We start from the raw sequence: 25328 nt of genomic DNA on the forward strand, positions 1-25328 counted from the left end.
ATGGGCGATTTCTCGCCAAATGTGGTAATCCTGCCTTTCCTTGCCATTTTATGGCAACCCTAAACCTGCTTTACGGGAAAGCTACCTTACCGCGCCTGGACATTTCCTAACACTATTTTGCGATTTTGCTCTTGAAGTGAATTTTATGGTTTAAGTGCGACGAACGTGATATTTAATAAATAAAGGTAACAGACAAAATGTTAAAAAAACGTCCCTTTGGATGTAATTTAAAATCTGAAACCTTTCAGATTTTATTATTATTATTATTATTATTACTCTATCGTAAAATGCATATATGTTAAAATGTATTTAGGTTAAAATAGAAACTGGCAACGTTGCGATCGCAGAGCGACGAAGGCACTTACAGTCAGTTTTCAGCATTTGTCGCTTGTGTTTTCATGAGTTTGATTGCTTTGTTTAATATTTTGGTCCTCTGTGAGTAGGTTTGCAAATTTAAGTCAGATTGTAGATGCTGTGTATACTAAAATGTGAATTACGTGTAACGTGAAAAAATTCGGAATCGTTTTTCAAAATGCCTAACCATGTTTGAGAACTGATTAGAAAGAAAGAAAACAGACAAGGGAAAAGTGTATAAAATATAAACCGAAGGCGCATAAAAATTTAATGAAATCCAGTACCTCATTAAAAGTCATAGTCAAAATTCTCAAAAAATCTTGTCTAAGTATGATACAAAATTAATTAGATAATAGCATTAACAGATTTAATATGAAAAAAGGCCTTAAAGGTTTCAGATCCGGAAACTTTAAAAGTTTGAATCACTTTTCAAAGGTTGCCACCAAATATTATTGTTCTATATTATATTTAAACAAATTAAATAAATAAGAATCTGCATTGTAAAAAAAAAAAAAAAAAAGATTCCTAGAGACTCATATTTTGAATAACGTATTCCTCCATTCGGGCACTTAGAAGCCCGAATTTTGAATTTGTTTTATTATCTTTTTCACATAACGAATTTCTGTTTAAAAATCTCAACGATTTCAAAGCGAGGACTGGCAACACCTTACGGAATAAAACATTTTTATCTCTACGCGGCAAGACTGTGTATCGGAAATTCTAAAGATAGGCTGTTTTTAAATATGTTTAGCCCAAAGGGTCGTTACCCCAAATGCTCCCGAAACGCGTATGTGTGTGTAACTGAGAAAGTCGCTCGCGTATTATAAAATCTGAAAGCTCTCAGATTTAAATAAAACATATTATTAATTTTGGCATTTCAAATTAAATATAGATTTTGGTATTCGAAAGAGGAGCAGAAGTCATACTAAATTCTTGATCAACCGTAATGTAATGGCGCTCATAAAAGATAATTGCTAGTACATGGTATATTTGTTTATTTTTCTCTATTAGCATTTACAGGAATAATGTTAGGAACGCTGTGTGATAATATACATGTAACGCAATCGGTTTCATATCCCCTTAAAATATGCACTTAACTCTACTCTCAAGCGTTATCCGAATGGATAACTAGAATCCTGACGAAATATCGCGTTGCCGTTACGAAACCGAGCATGTGCAAATTTGAACAAAATGGACTCTACAAATGAGTCAAAAAATAAATTTCAAGGTTTCATTAAGGCAAATAAATTGAGTCAATAATGTAAAAAATATAATTAAAATTGTGTAGTAAACTCACCTTTCAAATTGGTTTGGCAATTGTTGACATTGGGGGGCGGCTTCATTTGTTTTTGGTTGTAGCAAAACTTGTTGCCCCATGCAGGAAGGCGGAGGGGGTGCTTGTTGTTGATTGGCAATGATCCTCCTCTGCATCTTCGGCGATCGGATTTCTGAGAGGTCCAAGCCTCCAGGAAGGTAGGTGAAAGGCTTCTTGTCTTTCTTCATGCTGCCAGCCAGAGCAGCGGGCAATTCAGGGCCTCCTCCAGGGGTGGCAGGCGATGGAGAACTGATGCCAGCAGCCGCTTTCGCTTCTTTTGTTGCCTAAAAATAATAAGAGTTTTGTAATAAAAAATGGGTGGTAATGTATTCAATAAAGTTAGGATTATGTGGTTTTAAATAAAATGAAAAATAATCTAATTGGAAGAAAAGTACATTTACTCATATGCTGCATTATAGATAGTAGCCCAAGTTTACAATTTTGTAACGTTAGTTGTTCGTATATCAGGACTAAATATCATATTTACAGAGTGTAGCAAAATTCGAAAGACTTTCAAAAATCAATAAATTGGCGTATGAGAGTGAGGTTTGTATGTAAAGACTTACCATATGCGTGGATTTATTTTATAGGCGGTGTAAAGACTATTTTAATATTCTAACTAATTATTTTTAGTTTGTAAAACTTTCCTTTCTCTTCTGATTTGAATTTAAATTTTAATGACGTAGTATGCAAAATCTAAGTGTGTCTAGAAGCAGTATTTAAGCTGCGTTTCAAGCGTTCGTGTGGGGTAGTAGCGGAGTTAGTTCCGAGTTTATACGGCGTGTTTGAAATAGCTCTCTAGTTAGTGTTAGACATCCTTCACCTTATAGCTTATGGCTCACCTTATAGCTCTCTAGTTGGTTAGCTTCTAGACTTGGCTTTGTTGTGTGCAGTTTAGGTAACTAAGGAGCCAGTCGTTTAGCCATTCTAATTTATTGTGATTTTACATTTTTATTTTCTATTCAACTTAGTTTAGGCACAAGTGGTGGGGAATTTTGAGCACCGAGTGCGTGCATTTTGTTACGTTAGTTCTAATAAAAAGGTTATTTAAACCTTCTTCTACAGTATCTGTTCTTCAAGATAGAGCGAGAATTCGCTAGGCAGTCTATCACGTAGGATCTACCGTGAATGCTCCCAAAAAGACCAGCAAGCGGTATAAAAATAAATCTTAGCACAAATTTTTGCCAATATATAGCATAATTAGCACAGCAAGAGACAAAGTAACATTATACAGCATACATTCGTTTGCAAATTTTAAGAAAAGCAGTCTATCTTAAACTCACAGCTGCACATCACATTTTGAAGGCCTGCCTGTCAGTACAGCACGTAGTTAACGCGGTCAAAAGAAAAAGATAAAGAAACGTATCTCAGGTTCAAAAACAATGTATGTAAAATTTACTAAATAAATACATATTTTGAGCAGTTGTAAGCATACTTTCAGCAGTCATTGAATAACTGAATCATAATAAGATGGAAAAGTGGTTTTTCTTCCATAGAATGTTCATTTAAAATCTTGGAATCAATCTGTACCATCTTCGTTTCCTGTTCCACATTCATTTTTCTCACGACCACAAGAACTGACAAAAACCTGGCTCTGCACAAACATAACATCGCACACGGCCTAAAGAAACGGAAAATCACGACGAAGAGAAAGACAATTATAAGACTTTCTAATGATACCCAGAAATCAAGTAGTTCCCTGCTTTCAAATTTTACAATCTTTTAAGGATATCCAAAAGTTTCTGATTTTGTCATCCTTTTAATTATATCCAGTTTTGACAATTAAATGTCACCATTTAATTAAATTCAGCTTTGTTAACTTTTTTAATGATATCGAAAATCAACTAAGTCTTTGCTTTCGAATTTTGTCTTCAAAGTATTGTCGCAATTAAACAGTTAAATAAGATTTCCTAATTCCTCCACCTAATTTTAAGATAGATCGTTGGCTCTGAAAGGTTCTTGAATTCACACGAACATGTCCACATTTTTTAGTTGAAACTAATTTTTAAATGAGTAGATAAGCTAATAATTTTTTTTTTCAAATCTAGTTTGTATATATTTTAAAGTATTTTTCAAAAACAGTATTGTTAAGTATTTTTCCTGTCGTACCTCCAAACTCATTGAAAAGTCAGATTCTAAAACCATATGGAGTAAATATCCTTTCTATTCAAGCCCACAAATGGCGTCTTAAGGCGACATCTATCGATGGAAATCTAAACTAAACGGTGCGAAAAAATTCCATGTCTGCAATAAATCTCTTAGATTCAAAATAACTGGTGTATTAGAGACGCTAAATCCCTGACTTTATGCGACTATTTTAAAATTTGGTCAAATTTATGAGACGGCATGTATAATAACTATGAAAGTTACACAATTATTAATATTAGAAATGAAAGGAAATTGTAAAAAGTGTAAGTTTGTTTTTGTAAGTAAGATGACCAATACACAAGTAATATATTAAAAAAAAAAAAGTTTTATAAAATCAATTCCTACTTATGAGAATTTTCGCTACGTTATAGTACATTACATCATCCAACTCTATAAAACTACAATTCTTTAATTCCATACACTTTAAAAATCTCTCTTACTGTCGCCACTTATTTTTGTTAAATATTACAACCCCCATTTATCACAGTCATGTACTATTATTTATAAGTTGTTGTAAAATTAATTTTTACAGCACCTGAGAATTCCCAATAAACGGTTATTATTTGTAAGTCTTAATTTGTGAAATTTTAAATATGTGAAATTTTAAATTTTAATTATCTTTAATATGTGAAAAGACTCTTATAATATAAAGTGTCCACTGCAAGTTTAAAAAAATGCATTTGAACTTGAGTAGATGAATAAAAAGTAATTTATTAACGATTGAAAAAAACACTGACATAAAACAAACTTCCGCAAAGTAGGGAATAACCATTTTAAAACATCAAATGTAATCAGGCAAAACTCTTTCGAGAAACAAGGATACAAAAACATTTTCTTTAAAATTGCAACGCTATCCATTCTTTTAATAGTTTGGTTAAATATCTTGGGGATTAACCTTTTTTCATTTAGGTAGCTTTCAGATTCCCATCTTGGATTTTTATCTCGTATTAATAACTAGCATCATGTTCAATGAATGCGTGTCGTTACCTGTCAAATATATCACTCAAAGCAACAAATAAATGAGCACTGATTACACTTTAGTTGACCGTGCTTGCCCTTTAAAATCCATTAAACAAATATACTATGTAGGTTACATGTGCGTTAAAATCTAGGCCGCATGTTTGTAAAACGGAAGTTATTATCCAATAAAATACTTAAGAAACTATTTTAAAACGAGTAATTTGATGAATCAAAGTCTTTTCTTTTTGTATTGCAAAATTAGAAATCATACATCTTTAAATACCTGCTTTGAAAATAACTAAAAAAGCGTTCTCTATATTTTACTATCTAAAAATGAAATGCATTTAGAACTTTCTTGAGCAACCTGGTCAGGTCGAATTTTATATTTTTATGATGTATAATGTAATAATTAAAAAAAGTTTGTTATCTGACTCTGAATTCCAGTCTAACAGTTGACAGGGTTTTTGAGTACCACTTAGTTGAGGTGAAACATTTGGTGCAGTCTTTTAATAGCGTCATGTGCTTTACAGCTTAAAATATAAGAGCAAGTTTCGTGTCAGTCTTTAAATGACGAAGCGCATTATATATATATATATGTATATGTATAAACTGGGTGACCCTAAAGTCCGTTAACATTTAAAAATTCATGAATAAGTAGGTTGAGAGGTAAAAACTGACACATATGTTTGAAATGTCATGGGTTTTACTGAAAGCAAGAACAAAAGTGCTTAAAACGGCCAACAGATAGCGCTTCATATGATAAAAAAGCCATAACTAGCATAACAATTCATTTTTAGCCTATGATTTTAATAATACATTTTCAACATGTCGGTCGTCATTCATCAACAACACCTGTAGTCGAGGAACAATGTTGTGAACGGCAATGTACAGCATATCTGCAGTTATTGTGAGAAACTGTAGTCGGATGTTGTCTCTTAGCACGCGGTAGACTTGTGACTTCAGGTAATCCCACAACCAATAATCATACGAATTGAGATCTGGAGACCTGAGAGGCCAAACTTCACGGAAGTGTCGGCTCAGCACGCAATCCTCACCAAACGATATGTGCAAGAGATCTTTCACACGTGTAGCAATATGAAGTGGAACACCATCCTACCTAAACGTCATACCTTCCAACAGGTGTTTACTAGCCAGACTAGGGATGGTGCGATTCCATAACATATCAGTGTACCTCCCACCCGTAACACTGACAGTGTGAATAGCAGAACCACGCTTTTCCTCGAAGAAAAAGGGTGCGATCACGATTGATGTGATAAATCCTAATGACACCGTGACCACACCTGGAGGCGAGGATAGAAAAGTGACAAAATCATGAACGGACTGATTCCCTCTCTCACTACAGTTCATTTAACACACGATTCTCACGCAATGTCACATGTTGGCCTTTATCTGCATTTTTTTTCTTTCAATAAAACACCATGTCATTCCATGCATAAGTGTCAATTTTTACCTTTCTACCTACATTATTCCGTGAATTATTGAATTTTCAAATGTTAACGGACTTTTGGGTGACCCGGTATATATATATATATATATATATATATATAGAGAGAGAGAGAGAGAGAGAGAGAGAGATAAATCGTTTTCGTTACAATAAGAGCTGCTCATTGAAAGCATAATATGTGTTTAGGATTTTTAGCTTAATTTCATATTTCAGAAATACAATATATTGCAATATATTACCAGTTGTTAAAAATGAAAGAAAATCAATGACAAAAAGAGAATGTTTAACAATAAGGTAATAAAACTAAAAAAAAGGCCTGAAATTAAAGTTTAGATGTAAAACGCAGATACTGCTGCTTTAAAGCCTTTATAATTCTCATAAAATATAATATCTTTAACCTTATGGTTTAGTTAAATCAGTCCAAATAGCATTTAAAAAATATAATCTTTCAGAAAATAAAATTACAGAAGACAACAAAAAAGGAGTTTCCCGCCTTTTATTCTGAATACGTAAAGTTTTAACTGTTTAGTAATGCTGTTATGAAAACTAAGTTATGAAAACTAAACTATTTTCTCAAATTCAATTTAGAGACCATATCCGTAAATGCTTGAGCATGCATTCTATGAAAATAATTAAATTTGTGTCTTAATTCGAGCTAAAAGGTATGTTTTCAAATTTTCACAGTACTAGGTTTCGATGGTTTTACCGACCATCATCCTCAGCTGCAAAAGCGCAAATGACGGCTTGCAGCTGAGCATGATGGTTTGGTTAAACCATCGAAACTAGTCCTGTGAAAATTTGAAAATTCAAAAGGTATGTGCTGATAATCATATTTTGGATACCACTGCAGTTAACTTTTACTTAAAATAATTTAATTTTTTTATTTGAAAAGGCATTATAAAATGCTCTACTTTTTAAAATAAGATTTTTTATAAATGGAATTAATAAAAGATATGTCAATTTTTGCTTTAGACAACGTACAGTTGCGGCATATTTGTAATTTATTTACGATTAATATGACCACTATACCTATAAATACTAAAATATTAATGTAAATTTGAAATTTAAAATTAGAAATTACTACGTAAAAATAGTCTGTTTTTTTACTAGCGATACCATATTCCATTGAAATTACAACCAATCATTTAATATCGCAGCTTCTATATTTAATCATTACAATTTTGATATAATTTCTTGGGGATTAAATGTTCAATTTTTCGTTTTGACGATATTTTTGAGTTTCTACACAACTCAGGTTTTAAAATAAACGACTGAACACAAAAATTCGGACATATTAGAAATAATGCAATAGAGATGAAGTCCTCTTTAATATTACGTAAATGGCTGCAGAATTTATGTAAAGTGAAATTTAAAAAAGAAAAAAAATGCTAGACGCTTAAAATATAATTTTATTAGTCCGTGAACAGTCTTACATATTGTAATTTTCCAAATTTATAACGCAGTTTAGATTTTAAAGTTGAAGTAATATCCAGAGAAATCCAAACAAGAGGATTCCAAAGACAAATGCTAAAGTTTTAAAATACAGAGTCGCACTAACCCACAAGTAAACATAAAATTTTATTCAGATGACAAGCGACATTATCCATAAAAAAGATGGAATTGATTCTGAAATAGAAACGCATATGTTTTCGGCAAAATTTCAAAACAGAAAATTAATTGAACTTCATCGACTGACAGAAATTAAAAAATAGGCGAAGAAATTATATCCGGTCAATGCCTTTCCAAAGCATTTTATCATATTCAGCAATAATACGCAATTGCAGAACTAATAACATTCCACGAAACATGACTCAATGGGAAAATGTGCAATGATTCACTGATCATAATCTATGGCGTCCAATTTCTAGACGACAAGGAAAAAAAAAATAACAGCTGTTCTTAAAATTTTTGCAGTTCAGCAAAAATTGAAGGATATCAGTGACTTTTATTTCATTTAAATAGTATATCTTTAACAGAACGTTTAACAAATATAGTTTTTCAAATATAGCTTGAAAGAATTTTGAAATTACGCATGTTAATAAGTGAGTCGCTTTCCAGTTTTCTTTAACTCGTTTGCCAATACGATGAACTTTCAAATAAAACAATGACATTATTAGGTTAATTGACAGAAATATAAATTCGCAATCGGCATCTAATTATGCGGCACAACGATGCCGCAATTGATGTAAACAATATAACAACCGACCGCCGGAAAATACATCATATCATATATCGGCACTAGTGGTCGAACGACCAAGGACGTCAGATAATACTCAAGATCGCTGAACAGAAAAAAAAACAGCATTTTATTGCAAATTTAGTGCAATACATGACGCTACAGGTACATTTATAGTGTAATTTCATTTTTAATGCCTGCAGTCAAAAAGTTTATTTTAACTACCGCGCTTTTTTTTTTTTTTTTTTTTTTTTTTTTTTTTTTACGTTAAAACTTGTCTTATAATTCTACTATTTCATTTACTCCATTAGAATATGCAAATGAGAGGAATTTTAAATACCAGTAAAAATCTAAATGTACGAATTTAAGGAAAAGAAGATTCGCAAATTCAGCCGGCCTTCAAGAGATTTCTTTTTTGTGTCAGACGTGAAATATATTACTGTTAGGTGGTAAGTCTCCCCTTTGCTTTGATTGTTAAGCAGTAGGTCGGGAAATAAGTATAACCAGGTGCTAGGATGTAATTTAAAAGTGTGGCTTATAAAGGATTTAACTCTATGGTATTTTTTTTCTTCCCGTGAGAAGAAGAAGTAAAATTGTATTAGTTAACGATTTCTGTCAATTCCAGCTGGAGTCAACACTGAAATTTTAGTTATTTTGTTTCTGTTATATTTATTTAGTGGTTTGGTTTTTTAATTACGGCAAAGCACTCTATCTACCTAAGGGGAAGCATGCCTTCGTAGTGGACTTTGTAAAGAAACCTGGCTCATATACACATTACAAACAAGAAAAACCACGAAAATGCCCATGCCGCCAGCCCTTTCCCCGGGATTCAAACCCCGGAGCGAACTACCAGTGTTCAGCGACTTTACCATTCGGCCGTTAGGAGGGCCTGTTTCTTTAGTGGTGCAATGTTGTTCATTAAAGCAGCGATGAGAAACTTCTTTAGCAGCGTAAATGGTTAGCATAGTTTTGAATTAAAGACAAAATATTTTAACCTAATACACTAAAAAATAAATTTTAAAAATTAAATCGTTGAAAATAACAATAATAAATGAAAATAATAACACAATGCACTGTGTAAAAAATACACAATAGAAATAAGTATATTTTATTGGACATTAAAATGAATGGTAACATATGCGATAAATCACTTTGTAACGTCAGTTAGTCAAATTAGGCGAGATTCATTATAAAATAAAAATTGGCCATATATCCACTTAACATTGGAATTTAATTATTTATTATTAAATGATTAATTGTTAAACAGAAATTATTCAATTCGGATAGTTCAGCTGACGCAGCACTTACCTGCATGCACGAGATGCTGGGTTTAATTCCTGAAAAGAGACCCACTCTTGACCCTTGTCTAATCTTTTCAAAGCTTAAAGTTTCTCTTTAGGAATAAGAAACACTTTTTTCTCATTTCCAATATAGGCCTTTTTAATTAAATGTTAAGAACGCACACTAGATTAAAACACGAATGATGGAATTAACACCTCACAACTAAGAACAAGATGCAAAATTAGTGTGAATAATTAATACAAGTGGGATTCTCAGAAGAGATGGTTGTAAGACGTCAAAACTCTGGTTCTCGAAAGTGTGATTCATTTGGCAACAAATGCAGACAAATACAACAAATATATGTGGATTGAAATATACAATACAATAACAATGCGCTATTATTATTAGGGAAAATTAATCTTAATTTCTAGTATAAACCTCGTTGTCGTAGTGCGTCGGATAAAAGTGAATGGTAAGTAACTGTAGGTCGGATAATCGTAAATTGACAGGCTGTTCTTAGGATGGGACATTCGAACCCTTAAATTCCCCGAATCTTAAACATTATTAGCATGCCCAAATCTTTGCGATTTATTAACCATTGGATTTTAATTATCTCGTTCTACACATATTTTATCCCAATCTTTATTAATTTAGTACCCAATCTTTATTAATTTAGTACCCCTAAATTAATAAAAAGTACCTAAATCTTTATTAATTTAGGGGTGCTGATCATGAACATGATATTAAAAAAATTTGATTCGCCCTAATTTCGGTGTAACAGAGAAGGAGATGCATGTTTGGCTATCCCAGTCAGACTATGTAAGAAGTAGTATTGAGCGCCTGACAATATAAACGTAACGTGACAATATTTGTGGAAATATGCGCTATAATATAAATAAGTAATATAAATAAGTAATTATTGAAATAAGTAATTATTGATAATATAAATAAGTAATTATTGAATAAGGTAAGCAAAGCTAATCTTAATCAATGGATGTAAATAGCAACCTCCTAGTAATATCCATCGAGCCTTTTGGGACACAGCTACCCAAAGTGCCCAATATGAGTACTGAAGTGTGGATAATTAAGATCCTTTGGCAAAGCGGAGTACTCCACACCATTTAAGTTAATAATTTTACTGGAAGTTTAAAATCAAAGTATATGGGTGATACATTTTTTATCAGCAGAGCTGAAAACATCTGTCCTCTCGGTGTAACTCCATCATGCTGAATCCTTAAACTACGAGAAGAACATTGCTCTGTATGCTAACATGTTTTGCTATAACTTCTAAAATAAGAGCCAGTCTTTGAAAGTAAATTGCCTATTCTTGTTGTGCAAGTGAAATTTAATAAGAAAAGGTTTATCTCATTTTTTTTTATTTCAGTAATGTCAAGTGCTTGAAATAAGATTAAAAGTTTGCTTTAGGGGTATTAAAATGCTACACGAATTTAAACGAAGGAAAATCTTAAAAAAATGAAACGAATATTCATGACAAGGACATGCAATTTAGTAAAAAAAGAGTTTATTTCATCTCTGTAATTAAAAGCATAATTGAAATTTGGTTTTATTTTAATCTTTTGAATACTAACCGAACCCGTTGCTTTGATTTTAAAAGATTCCAGAAAATGGAAAAAAGTGAATTATTATTTAAACGTATAGTAAATCGTTTCGTAACCTTTTCTATTGTTACATAAGTAACAAAGCAAAGTATTACATTTTAGTTCCGCTCTCTGCCACTGCAAAATAACATACCGTAGGTTTTACTTTAGAATGCAGGCAGAAACTATTTCGAGAACAATGCGACGTACAAGGTTGAATACGTAACATAGCGTAAGAAGTGATTTGCTACATTGCTATAAATACTACAGTTTCTACAGTTTTAAGTAGAGAGAACTCCGTTGTTATGCTTGGCACGGAATCAATATGATCGATTTTTCACGAGTGGCGTAACATTAGGACATGATGCTAATTATTCGAAATGTATAGACGTAATTAAAAAAAACCTAATGATTATGAAAATATTGTAATGATAAAAAGTCGCGTTAAAACACCTCTTGAATTCTTTCCAGTATGTGCTTTTAACTTTGGCCAGACTTCAAAAATTAAATCCTTTACGGCAGTAGTTAAAATATTTTCTTCTAGAGCACAGCATTTTAAAAATTTTCAATAAAATGTATCTTTATGTATATTTTAAGTGTTCTAAATATGGCACAAATTTTAGGAGCTATAATTAAAGTATTGCAACTACAAAGTGAAGCACTCGTGTTTATACACTTCCTGGGAAATATCGAAAAAAATTAAAAAGGCTCTGAAAAAAAGAATCCAGCAATTCTGAAACAAAATTTCGAAGCTATAAAATAATTTGGAACTTCGTAATTCCGAACGTATGGGCATTTGCCCGAATAAACAGATACATGGGAAACAGATACACGAAAACATAGAACATGTGTTATTCTGACAGCCGGCATTTGTTGTGCTATTAACTATTTTCCCTTTTGTTAAGTGTATATCAATTTACTCTATTTTAAAAGCGCCTGATACATACTTTTGAGTAATTATGTTACTTTCTTTTCACAAAACGAAAATTCTAATTCAGAAGTCAAACAACAAAAATCAGCGTTATATTTTCAGATTTTCACAGGACTAGTTTCGATGGTTTTACTGAACCACCATCCTCAGCTGCAAAGAAAAAAACAGGAAAAAAAAAAAGAGTCCGCTCCCCCAGCTGAGGATGGTGGTTCGGTAAAACCAACGAAACTAGTCCTGTGAAAATTTGAAAATATAATGCTGATTTTTGTGGTTTAACTTCTGAATTAGTATTTGTTCGGTGTGTTATTGTGTCTTAAAACGAAAATTGTTATTAAAACTTTAAATAGTATTAATGAAATGCATGGTGATGGTATGGTTAATGAATGAACGATCCAAATATAAAGTTTCGCGTTACAGACCATTCTACTATACAAACGCTATATTAAACCTACAAAGATTTATAACACCAAACCGTTAAAATAATTTTATGTTGCACATTATGTCAGAAAGCTGGTGTACTGAAAGTGTCAAAATAAAACTTTGAAAATCGTTTACACTAACTTGAAATGGTTTCTATTTAATATTTCTTTAAGTCAACCCAATGAAGTATTAACGAAAAATGCCTTTTCCGAAAGGTAAATAAGGAAATAGGGAATTTCAAACTGAGAACGAGTATAAAAGAGAATACGTTTCCGTCATAATATTTCAGGTGAAAGATAAATTCCAACTTGCATCTTTTTCAGAAATTAAAAAACTTCAAATGGAGATTGAAATTAAATATGTCAGAAAGCACACAGAAGAAAAGTAAAAATCAAAAATCGCTAATAAATGTAACTAATAATACGATATCAATGAGCAACAAAAAGTCATTAAACATCACAGTTTTGTACGCGTGAAAATGCTTCATCAAAATTAATTTTTGCTATTGCATTTCCAGCAATTCAATTTGAATCCATAGTTTTAACGAAAGCAATTCCACGTTCAGTTAGGAGAACAGAAATTCATAGAACTAGAATGCTAAAATGATCTATTGTAAGAGAATCAAATAACAGTTAATAATCTTTAATAGTTACGCTTTTCAGAAAACACGTGAACCAATTATCTTGTAATTATCTTGATCATGCCGTTCATTAAATTCCTGATATGAGGAATACAAAGGAGATTTTAGAGCCCTACGTTCGAATTTTCAGAGGCGCTGCTGGTCCTGGGTTCATATTAAAAGGATGACAGTGTTTGTCCAAATAAGAGCTCAGCTGATCGACGATTACTTGGAAAGTGAAGATATTCACCGCATGAATTGGCTAGTCAGATCTCCTAATCTTAATCCTATATGTCTATAACGTTCTTGGAAGGCCAATTTCATCTCGCCATCCTCCTCCGAGAACCATTCTGGAGTTGAAATCTTCCTTGATATAGAAGTCGGATATACAGCCACAGAGACTCTTCAATCGCCTCTTGTCCAGTACGCTGTCACGCTGCTAGACCTGTCTGACTATGAGAGGGAGCCATATCTCATATTAAATTCATTTTCACATGGATTTTGGACGTCCCTGCCCTACGAGCTGTACTAATAATCATGAGTACGTAAAATGATTTTTTAATGGTACATCTCGTTCTCTGGTATAAAAGGATATTCATACCAAATTTCATTAAAATCTGTCTATTAATTTTTCAGAAATTTGACATAATGCACAAATTCTCTTAACCAGTTAACTGTGGCGCCCTCGTTTAAGAGTGCGCACCGTTTTGTGTCGCCAGAAACGAGCCATGACGAGTATATTCGTCAATCACAGAGTAAGTTGCGCTGGTAAGATATTGCATGAAAAAGATGGGTTTTTTTTATAAAATTGAAAATTTTATTACTAATATTTACTTATTTGGTTAACATAAGCATATATTACATGCATATTAAACTAAAAACGCAATAAATTAAATTAAATATTATACATATAAAAGTAAGAATTTAAATTCCTGCTGTGGAGTGATATTCAGCGAAACAGGGTACTATACACGATGGGACTTGGCAAATCGAACACCAGTAACGCGATTCCTTTCTGATCTTACGTTTGAAACAACGCGAACACCCTTGCGTAGGGTTTTTTTTTTTTTTTCGATGTTCCGGGTATATAATAAGGAACATGATTCCCGCCTAATTGGCTTATATTAGTTCTGAATGGCCGAGTTTGTGTCGATTTATTTCTTTCAATTGGATATGTGGTAAAAGTGTCTTCAATAAATTTGAGCAAAAAGTTGATACGCGATCATGTTCTATTATTTTTTTTATATAATATGAATGCATTCAGACACATAATGTCTAAGAAATGGAGAAATATTTTTTGTAATACTTTTTGAGTCGTTTCCTTGCTGTGGAGTACGCCATGATAATTCCATCGCTCATATCCAATCCACCCATTTTTTTATTATAAATCAATCACTAGCTCCAGTTTCTTTGTTATTATTTTTCTTTTCTCTGTTTCTATTACGTTGCTTTATACGCGCGTTGCTTACACTGCTTTCTTTATACGCATGACGAGTATACTCATCAATACACAAAATCGTACCGCTATGACAAGTATACTCGTCAATTACAGTTAACTGGTTAATTTTGCCCACAAGTGCATTTCATTTATTTAATAATCAAGATTGAATAATAGAGTCAAGATTAAAACTGTAGGATCTGGGGAAGTTCTGCGAAAAGCATGCCGGAAGCATGCACGTGCACTTACATTTTCACAGACAAGCGAAATTTCCAATGGTAGAAACGGACTTAATTTGAAATGTAATCTACATAAATCATGTTTCGAAGAATTAGTTGATGAAAGAATTAACTTTTCAAAAAGGGGAAATTATAATAGAAATTAAAAGGAGGGGAAGAAAAGGAGAAGATAAATGTGTTTGATTTTACAAACAAAATGTTAAACAATGTTACGATTTGCAAATAAAATGTTAAATAAAGTTTGCATGTTAAAAACGTGTGAAATGTTAAATGAATTATTTTTTCATTTCTGACCTTTTGAAATTAATGTCGAAGATCAAATAAAACGCTACAGAATTTCCCCGCAAATAAATAGTTTTAAAATAATGCAATTTCTTTAATGCAGGACACTAAGGCAGCTATAAATTTAGATCATTTAAAATGATAACTCAAGAAATATAGTTTAGTATAATCGTACCTGAATGATGAAGGGGCGTTAGCATTATTTTTAACATTAGCAGCTAATGTAACAACTAGCGAAATAAGTTTCATTGAATATAGAGTTATAGAGTAATAAAAATTTGTTTTATTTATCAAATATGAATTAAATACTCCGGTAGATATTGGAAAAAAATATTTTATTTTGTTAAATCAAAAAAATTATATTAGAAAAAAGTTTGAAAAGTTAGAGAATACCGTTTTATATGTCTTATACTACTAATTATAATTTTATATCGTTTGTTACATTGGCTGAATTTTTAGAAACGATTATTTTAATATTTGTCATTTTAAAACATTAAACCAGCGTTTCTCAATCTTTGATCTGCGGATCACAAGAGCTTCTCTAAGCCTTCTCTTGTGATCCTCCTAGATTTCCAAAAAAGTCAAAAAATAAATTTCAAATCAACTACAAATATAACACTAAACTGAAAATCTCAGAGTTATACACAGCATACATGGCAATCCCTATCACATTCTCTCTTTATGAAATTTATTACCATTATCCTACCTACGGACTTTTCACTCTAGTCTTTAGAACAAAAAAGGGATTTAATGCACTCTGAGTGCGGTGCTTCTTACCAACTATACATCCAACCAAACATAAAACAGCTATGCTAGAATAGACAGGCGCAGCCATCTCATTGATATGAGTACCAACGCTTATTTAATTTTTAGTTGATAAAATAAAGATTATCCCAAATCTGATAATTTTGAATAATTAATAAATATAAATTTCTCTTTTTAGTAACGTAACACCAACGTAAAATTAAATGAATTTCAATGAATTGTATTTTAAAATGTAAGCATAAGTGGGAGCAAAATATTTTAAAAAAATTGCTTTCGAATGGGTTAAATGGTTGATTACGGCAAAGCCTCGAGGGCTATCTGCTTAAGGAAATGGATGCTTTCGTGGAGGGCATTCTAAGGAAAACTGGCTTGTATACCCTTTATGCATGAGAAAAATCACGAAAACGCCCAAGCGGCCAGTTCGTTCGTGAGCTTTGAACCTCGGACCGAACTACCAGCGTTCAGCGACTCAGCCACTGGTAGTCCGCCCTTTCGAAGAGGATAAGCGTAAGATAGTCTGTAGAACATTCTATTTCGTAAGAGCGGTTTCCCATTTTAAAAAGTATGAGAAACTCTGCATTAAGCCATTGTAATGTGTTTCATTTTTCTAGATCTATAAGCCTTTTGTTACAATCTGCCATAAAAGTTAAAAGTGTTGCAGAATAAATTTTAAATACCCATTTGAAAATAACAAATATTGAATATAAAGTGCACAGATAATTAGTTTCCATTGTGCAGAACGACGCAAATTTATTCCGCTTTTTGCGAAAAAATATCTATAACTGTTCTGCCTTCATGGAGAAGTTTTTGAGGAACACTGATTTATATGCGTTAACTTAGAGATATAACATAATAATCACCTAAGTTAGTACTAACAAAAGGGATTCTGAATAATTTGATCAAAATATTTTAAAGTTTTCTGATCAGATTGAAAATCTTTCGCAAAATCCTACCCAAACGTCAAAATTTCTCCCTTATACATATCTCAGAATTTCTAAAGCCAACATTTTCTAATATGACATATAATTAAATTTACAGATGTTTACACAGTAAGATGTGGAACAAGAACAGATATTAATCTACGGAACAAGTTACTTTCAGAAAAACCGAAATATAAGAGAACGTAATTGTTTTAAAAACGGATTTCGAACAAGGATTTGAGGTTACTGGGGCAATCGAAATCTAGAAAGAGCCTGGTAGAATTTCTTACGAGGACCATAACAACATGTGCTTTTTACACTGCCAAACTACCGTCTCTTGAGTTTCTAATTTTGTCCGCTACCGAAATAGCGCATCACTCATGAGGTAATAATGACTCTGGTGTTGCCTCCATTTTCTGAGTAACTGAAAAACCTTTCACTGTAACTTTGGCGGCCATTTTCATAGCTTTTCAGTGCGCTTTTAACAAATTGAAGCTTTTAAGTAGTATATTTTCCTAATAGCTAAATAATAGAAATAAAATGCGATTTCAATTTTTTGAACTTTATTTAAAAAGAGAAAAATAAAAGAACTTTGAAAAAAACAAGAATACTTAAAAATATTTGATAAAGAAAGAAGATATATAAAAGAAGGGAGAAATGCTTTAAAATATAGTTAGTTTATCCGGTTTGCAGCATATAAATCAAGGAGAAATTATAAATAAAGTTTAACTCGTTTAAAACAATTAGAATAGTTACGATGAAAAGAATTTATTTTGTATGATCATGGTCTTTAGAAGTTTAAATAATAATTTTAAAATAATCTGAAAATCTAAATTGTACGATAAAATCTATACGCTTAGTTAAAAAAATGAAGTTTTAAAATTGTAGGATGAGATATCAAAAAACTAAATATAAAAACCTAAGATTAAAAAGAAACTGCAATCTGACCTTATTGTGCAAATTAAAATTTAATACCAGAAACAATTTCAAGTTAAGCAGTTACAATAAATCTACTAGTAAAAACAAAACAGGTCTCCCAATTGCCTCTCCAATGCGAATTCTACAGTTTATAACATTCAAAATAATAACAACATTTGCATCGAAAACTTAAGAGATATTTTGAAGATAGGAAACGCTATTATAGCAGTAGTAGTTCGAGGCCCAGCAAACGGCGGAGATTGGCTGCGTGGATGGTTTTCCCCATGTGTAACATGAACACAGTCAGTTCCTCTTAAAAAATTCTCCACTCAGTCATCCCTTGCCTTAAGAAGATAGCCCTCGTGTTCATTGCCACACTCAGAATAACATAATACACTACTTTTACAATCTACTGCATGTGCATAGCAATGCATTCGTGGCTTTTGCCAAGAATCAGTCAGAACGTGTCCTATGTTAAATGAAAATTTAAGTTTCAGAGATTATGTTACTATCGCACTGTTCAATGTTTGGGTTGCTGTAAAAGGACTGGACTAGACTGTGGGTTTCATGCTGCATTCTTCAAAGGGTTATAAAGCGCCAAACGAATTGCTATTAGAGTCCATCTTATTTAAATAAAATTTTGAAAAACATATAATATAACATTCTGATCAGAATTCAGTAATATGCTGATGAAAAGATGAATGAAATTCGCCACATGAACGAAAGTATAAAAACAGGTAAAACCTCAATATATGATAATGATTTCATGTTTTGAGAACTTCAAATAATGGTTTTATGTTGATCACTCGGATAAAATTCACAGGATGAATGCAGATATAAAATCCAGATAAGATTTCAGTTTATAAAATACAACATTTCCTACAGTTAACAAAACACATTAAAATTAATTCATATTAGATTATACAATTCAGTCTAAATACTGAAATAAATTTGAATTGACCTCTTTCCTGGCTAAATGGTCAAGAGAAAGGACACAGCTTTTAAGATACTTTTGTCGAAAACCTGACACCCAATTAAAAAATGACCCATTAGAGAGGACTGAATAAAACAAGTGGAACAAACAGGCTCACTCTCATATTTTAAAAGGTAGTTATGGGTAAGTAGAAAATGAGCGATTCTTAGACGAGCTAGCAAAACTTAACTCCCTCCGGTTTCTTGTAGCCTCCCAATACTCTAATTAGTTTTCACACTTTTCAACTTATTTTGAAACTTAATATTCCAGGCTTTTTGCTATTTATTTACGATATTTTGCTTGATGACTTTGATAATATCTCTGAAAAGAATGATCCGACTGAATAATTCAAATGTACACTTTACAGTGATGTCTGCTAGCTCGTTTCATTTTATCCCTCTACCTCCAGAAATACAGCAATGAAGGATCTGGTACCTGAGGCTTTTTAAGTCTATGCTTAATAGGGTATCAACTACTACCAGAAGATTCTAGGTATTACAAAATGATTCTAAGGCTTTCGGTGGTATTTGGGAAATTCATTTGCATAGCAATGCTATTCAAAGATTTTTAGAGAAACCTCGTGTCTAGTTAACACTAATTGAAGTCGCTTTATTTTCTGTAATGAATTCCGGAAGGCAATTAAACTAAAAATAGAGAGCTACGTCATTGGTCGTCTCTCCCCAACGTAAATTGGAATAGACACTTTAAAGAAACGTTGGTGAAATCTTAACATCGCTGTTTAGAGTTGGTTAACTTTATTCCCAACTTTAGGTGTCTGATTTTGTCCTGGAATTGTTGTGAAGGAGAAGAATTTGTCTTCTGGGAATGAATAGAAACATTCTAATGGGAATTGCTAAATTTTCTCAACGAATTCCTCTTATAACATTTACTGCTGAAGGGTCAAGCCCAGTCTAAACCTTAATAATAAACTAATTAATTAGAAAATTGAAAAGTTTAAGTAGTTTTTCCAGTAAATTTAATTTTATATTTATTACAAACAAATAGTCGTCAGGTTCATTAGTTATAGTTAAGTCCTCAAGGGAGTTTTCTAATGGAAGGTAGAAGGAAATTTCTGAGAAACAGAATAAAATTCTCGTTATTACCATGTTGTTATATACCAGCGTTCAAAATTAAAGCAATAAATTAATTTTTCAACATACAGCTATGAAATTGCTGAAAAGGGCATTTTGCAATCAGTACAATGAAAATACAACTAGGTAGAAAGGTGATTCATATGCAAATATCAGCACCATGACGTCAGATGGTATGCCAGACCGCGCCAAGCGCGAGGAGTCAGCTCACGGAGTGCAAAGCAAATAGAAAAGAAGCAAGGAAGACGCATTCTAAGTTTTCTTCTGGAACTGAAAGTGAAACTGTACAACAAAACATCAGAACACCTTTAAACATGGTAGAGTGATTGGCAAGCTTGAAAAGGGGCATAGTTTGACATCTGTCTAAGAGAGTTCGGAATTGATAAACGTATTGTTTCATGAGGCTTCCAAACGACAGGTATCGCTGTAAAAGTGGTTGGTGGCGGTTGGCCGAGGGAATCAACACTGACTAACTACCGGTATATCGCTCTGCATGCAAAAATGGATCGAAATCAGATAACGGGCAACAATGAAAAGAAGTTGCGCTCGGCAACTGGAAGACAGGTGCCTCGGTTTACTCTAGCAAAAGACTTTGCAGAGGTGGCCTATTAGCACGTTCTAAACGCTACAAACCACTAACAGCAGCCCATCAGCAGCCCTGTTTACAGTGAAAGAACGCAAAGGCTGGTCAACTCATCAATAGAGTCACGTTCTATTTACTGATTAGAGTCTTTTCAGTCTGACAAATAGTTCTCGGAGCCAGTTGATATGGAGAATGGTAGGGATACGCTTTCATCCCGTTCACATCAGGAAAAGAGACCTCTGGAATGGTCCGGGCGTGCTCGTATGGGAAGGCATGATGAACGGACGGACGTTCATCATGCCTTCCCATACGAGCTATATGCTTTCCTCATTCTTTAAGTACTATAATGTGCCTCTTTAATATGAATTTCACATATCGCAGCTGATGTTTGAGCGCATTTATGACCAAAATAGAAAAAACAATGCTTCATTGCACACTACCATTTATAAGTATATAAGTATGCACAATGTAAATAAAACTACGAAACGTCTTTGCAACTAGTTCTTACGGTCTTCGAAAATCACACTCGGAACGAATTACCTTTGCTCCACGAATTTAGCCAATCACACTGAATGACAGAGTTGAAAAACTGCATTACGTACTATTTTGAAAATTAACCGTGCTTAATAATATTAATAGTTAATTAATTGATTGATTTCATTAAAGCCAAGTATGTCAAGATTATCTGACAAAGTGACGCCTTTATGAAGAATATTTATAATAAAAAAAATTCATATTTAAACTCACACAAGAGAAAAACCATGAAACTCCAGATAGTCGATTCGCTGTAAAAAGAATTCGGGACAACCTATCAGCATACGGTGCCTTGGCCAGTCTCGTCACGATGAACTGGCTGGGCAATGAAGAATAACTCTTATGAGATGTCTTATACCTATAGCTAGATATCCTGAATGTATTTCATAAATAATTTTTACAAATAACCACATAAATGGAAATTTTTTCATTCAAAAATAAGATATAAAAAGTAATATTGTAAATTTGGTTCTATTATACTTTGTTGTTTATTTAAATTTTCAAAGCTGTAGCACAAGGACAGAAAAATTAGCACTTTGAAACTTTGCAAACTTAGCGAAATTTAAGACAGTATTTAAAGTCATTAGGTTGCACCGAAGCAGGAACATGAAAAATGCACATTGCCTTCGTCGGGATTTGAACTCCGAACCTCCCGAATACACGCCTGATGTGCTACCCAGTTACACCACGAAGGAAGGCAGAAATTAGAGAGAAAATACCTTTTAAGTATAGTAGTAGTGATTCAAATCATCTTCCGACATATATGGAGCTGTTTCCCTCCCCCCCCCCCGAAAAAAACGACAGTCTGAATTTTGTTTTGCTTTTATTGAAACTTAGCGTTACCAATATCATGCTGTAGGTTAGTCCGTTGGCTGATTACGTTTAAAAGCATGTGAAGACTATCTGCTTCAGAACGGATACTTCCATATTGGACCTTTCTAGGGCAAACACACAGGAATACCACGAAAACGCCATATATTCATGTCTCGTTAGCCACGAATCATACCTTGGGCCAACTATCGAGTTCATTAATCTTATGGATTTGGCCATACTATGACGCCATGTTAATAACAGTGGTCATTACTAGTTACATTTATTACTTATATTTAAATGTTTTCGAGTTGTTTTTAAACAAACTCTGTTTATAAATTTTATTAGGATATCATTGTGCACGTATTACAAGAACCATATGATTATTACATAACTATAGCACCTATGAATTAAACTTGTATAATCAATATCCAATTGTAAACAAGCTGTTATCCTGAAAAGAGACGTAACTTCTTGACACATTCTTTTTTTAGCCTAGACTACAATTTTAAATTATTATTGCCTTCATAAGTTTACTGCCCCCCCCAAAAAAAACCTACATAATAAGGAACTATATAGTAGCCAAAGTTGCATTTAACCATTTATCTAGACAAAATTCGACTTAAAGCTAAGAGCCTTTTATTTGATTCATGAGGGAATAATAATTCATGACTACATCAGAATTCATAACTGAGTAATCATTAATGGCTTTATACACATAACACAATAATTAAGATATATCGATAATGAAGGACTCCAAAGAATGGGCAGTGAAGACAAAGTTATTCCGTCAAATGCAAACTGATTTCGGCAGGATGAACTTGGGGTTTAATTTTCTAAATTAGTATTACGCAACGTTTTTATGATTATTTTCTATATAAATATAACATTAGAATTGTCTGCACATATTTTACTCCAATATCAGTGTATATAAGTACGATAGCATTGCTTTACCTTGATTTGTTTCTTCCACGCAGGTTCCTCTTGGATGCCAGAACTGGAAGATGGCATGGGTGGAGGAGGAGGAGGAGGAGGAGGTGGTGGTGGAGGAGCAACCATGCCTGTAGATAGTTGTTGACTCTGAGGAGGTGGTGGTGGAGGCGGAGGTGTTGGTAATTCCTGAGGTGTTGGCCATGGAGCTGCAGCACTTTCCTTAGAGGGGGAAAATGGTGGTGGTGTTGGAAAAGAGTCAGCAGGTAAAGGACACCACGGCTGAGGAGCTGAAGATGATTGCTGCCGTGCAAACGGTCCAGGAAAACCATAAGAATATGGTGAAGTATTATTATATTCTGCCTGTTTATTCTCAGAAGAGTTATAGTTCGTAGGCGAATATGGTTTCGGTGATGGCTGATACTGTGTTGAACTCTGTCTTTGGAAACCAGGACCTGAATTAACAGAAACGGGTTCATAACGCACAGGAGATTCTGCTGTTGATGGTGAAATAGAGTTTTGTTTAGCAAAAAGTCCAGGTGCAGGACCTGGTGAAGTTTGGTATAATACAGAATCTTGTCTTGAAGTTTGATTAGGAGAGCGGTCCTGCCTCTCGGCTGGGTAAAATGTGGAGTTCTGTGCTACTGCAGCAGGCGACCAAGAATCTTGTCTAGCAGGCTGGTATAGGGCAGAATCTTGCCTCTGAGGCTGAGTAGGTGAAACAACGTTCTGCCTGCTTCCTGAATAAGATGTTGAATTCTGTCTTATAGGTGCAGATGACCAAGAATCTTGTCTGTTAGGTTGCTGAGTGGATGAATTCTGTCGTACAAATTGGTTCGATTGTGAATCTTGTCTTGAAGGTGAATAGGAATTTGATTCTGGATTTGCTGGTTGATACCATGAATCTTGCCTAGAAGGTTGATAAGATGGAGACTGCTGTGTAACTGGATTAGCCCATGAACTTGATTCATACGGTACTGATTCCTGCCTAGAAGCCTGATAAGATGGCTGCTGCCTGGATGTATGATACACTGGCGCCGGACTTCCATTTATTTGATTGTTGACACCATTACTTTGTGATTGGTAAAATACAGGAGTCCCAGATCCAGATTTTTGAGGCGAAATTTGCGCAGGTGGATACTGACTAGGATTGCTCTGAAAAGATGTTTGCCTAGCTGGAGATCTAAACTGGGTACTTGTGTCACCAGTAGGCACAATGATCTCCTGGTAATACCTAGGTGATGATGTGACAGTAACTGATTCTTGACGAGATGGCAATGGATTGTAAGAGTTTTGCCAAGGAGAATTATCAGATGAATTGGAAGACGCTGTTTGAGGTGTCGACACTTCTTTTTTTGGTGTACCAAAGGTATGTACGAAACCTCCAGAAGGATCGGGTTTTACAGATCCTGGAATAACATTTTCATCTGTATTTTCTTGAACAACTGTTGTTTGGAAAGAAGGTTTCCACGTTGATTGCTGTACCACCGGTGTAAACTTGCTGGGATTGAATGCTGGCGTTGAAGGTGTAACTGGAGACCACGCGGCGCCTTGTGGTCTTCTGAAATATTAGAAACAAATATGTGTAAAGAAATGAACACCTTTATTTTTTATCTAGCATGATATATTTTAAATACATAAATAATATGTGAGGTTGACCTAGAACTTCTGTACTAAATTCTGGACTACCAGTTGTTCAAGCTCATGCTTTAAAAAGACGCTCTTGGATATTCACATAGAAATTTAGCTCAAAAAATCTCCCCCTGCTTTAACCTAAATTGTTCCTAGTTTGATTTCCAAAATTTTACACACTGCATTAAATAATTTTAAATAATATATATATATACCGAAAGGGAAATCATTTCTTGGCTTGATAAAGACACTTTGTATCGTTAGTCTAGACAGTAGGAATCATGTCAGCGGTATCAAACTTAAACTGTATGCAAGTCGAATGCACAATCTGAAAACAGCCGACGGATCAAATGTTTTTTAACAAAATAAAAAATATTTTAAATAAATTTTAAATTTCGCTTACTAAATACATATAAAAACTATATAAACAACATTAATAATATCGCAAAGGGAAAAAATTCAAATTTATATTAATTTCCCATCTGAAATCTAAATTTTGTTTTCCAACAAAAATATCTTACAAGTGCCAACTAAAGTTGGGAGACATTTTTGTGGGTGATGCTTCTTAATTCAAATATACTGACAGCTAATTATTAAATTCTTAGATTGGCACTTCCTTCTCATAATTTTAACATATTTAATTAATCTTTAAAATAAATAACTTTAATTTAAATTAAAAATTAAGCAAATTATGAAAGGTTATTAGAGAAAGTTTGCCAAGTGGGTCAAACTTACGAATAAATAAAAGCAATTTAGTCTCATTCTCTAATTTATTAAATATTTCTTCGACGCATAAATAAAAACACATTGTGTTTCGTATAAAAATAATTATAAACTTCTTCCTTTCTTACTATATCTTAATATCTGATGGTTTATCGAGTCTGATAAAGTTTGTACCCTTGGACAGAAATTATCTTCAGATAGATTGCAGTTTCCCACAGGTAAA

The 25328-nt window shown here is 33.1% G+C and overlaps 1 protein-coding gene across 2 annotated transcripts in view; it reads right to left on the reverse strand.

The window, feature by feature from the left end:
* The window catches only part of LOC118194913 (uncharacterized), a 98985-nt gene that overhangs the window by 28427 nt on the left and 45230 nt on the right, over positions 1-25328 (reverse strand). For both annotated transcript variants that reach the window (XM_085819405.1, XM_035366125.2), the window contains exons 2-3: positions 22775-24311; positions 1652-1953 (exon numbers count right to left, since the gene is read on the reverse strand). In XM_085819405.1, the coding sequence (XP_085675531.1) occupies positions 1652-1953; positions 22775-24311 (1839 nt within the window). The remainder of the gene's footprint in view (positions 1-1651; positions 1954-22774; positions 24312-25328) is intronic.

The sequence above is a fragment of the Stegodyphus dumicola genome, chromosome 6, assembly GCF_044657685.1.
Source record: "Stegodyphus dumicola isolate Sdum_Otavi_A_Nest chromosome 6, ASM4465768v1".
Classification (NCBI taxonomy): domain Eukaryota; kingdom Metazoa; phylum Arthropoda; class Arachnida; order Araneae; family Eresidae; genus Stegodyphus; species Stegodyphus dumicola.